This window comes from Charadrius vociferus, unplaced genomic scaffold (genome assembly GCF_000708025.1).
Source record: "Charadrius vociferus isolate BGI_N301 unplaced genomic scaffold, ASM70802v2 scaffold56, whole genome shotgun sequence".
NCBI classification, from domain to species: domain Eukaryota; kingdom Metazoa; phylum Chordata; class Aves; order Charadriiformes; family Charadriidae; genus Charadrius; species Charadrius vociferus.
The window spans coordinates 1,278,654-1,279,379 of NW_009649057.1; the positions used below are offsets into that span (position 1 = coordinate 1,278,654).

At 62.8% G+C, this 726-nt stretch overlaps 1 protein-coding gene across 1 annotated transcript in view; it reads right to left on the minus strand.

The window, feature by feature from the left end:
• Positions 1-726, minus strand: part of ENG (endoglin) — a gene marked incomplete at its 5' end in the record, with an annotated part of 7,005 nt that overhangs the window by 2,445 nt on the left and 3,834 nt on the right. The window contains 3 exon segments of the mRNA XM_009888082.1: positions 31-163; positions 341-497; positions 579-642. Coding sequence (XP_009886384.1) covers positions 31-163; positions 341-497; positions 579-642 — 354 coding nt within the window.

Sequence of the window (726 nt, forward strand, 5' to 3'; positions counted from 1 at the left end):
GGGGGGGGCACACATCCCACTGAGCCCTACCAGGAACTGGATATGGCAGTTGTTGACAGAGAGGGACCAGGTGAGGTTGGCCCGACTCTGGAGGATGAGGATCTGGTTGCTCACGGGTCTCTCAGGACAGCTCAGGGACAGGTTCACCTCTGTGATGGGGAAGCTGCAAAACCATGAGACACCCCCACGCCACCAGCATCAGCCTCCTGCACCAGCAGATCCCACAGACCCCCTTGGGATGTGCCTATGAGACACCCCAATCCCTTCCCAAGCATCTTCAAGCCTGTCCCACCACCTGTCCCACCACCCCAGGGGTCCCACCACCTGCACCATGCTGTACCTGGGCTCGGGCTGCAGGCGGATGATGTGGGCAGCCCTGGTGCTCTGGACATCCCCACGTGAGCAGCCCTTCACCCCGTGGAAGAAGACTTCGGTCTCGAGGTGCGGCATGGCATCGAAGCGCTCCTGAGGGACGCAGTCCTGGGGGCTGCTGGTGTCTGTGGAGGCACAGGGGTCACCAAAGCTAAACCAGGCTCAGTGGTGGGGAGATGCTTGGGGCCAGCCCTGATGCTCCGGGCCAGATGGCATCGGTCCCCATAGCATCTCCCCTGGAACCATGCTTCTTCCCGGCGGGTTGTCACCCTTCGGGAACAGGGAGAGCATCACTGCTCACTCTATCCCCCCCCAGCACCAGCCCCCGGCCCCACGCACCTTCTCCCAGGTGGA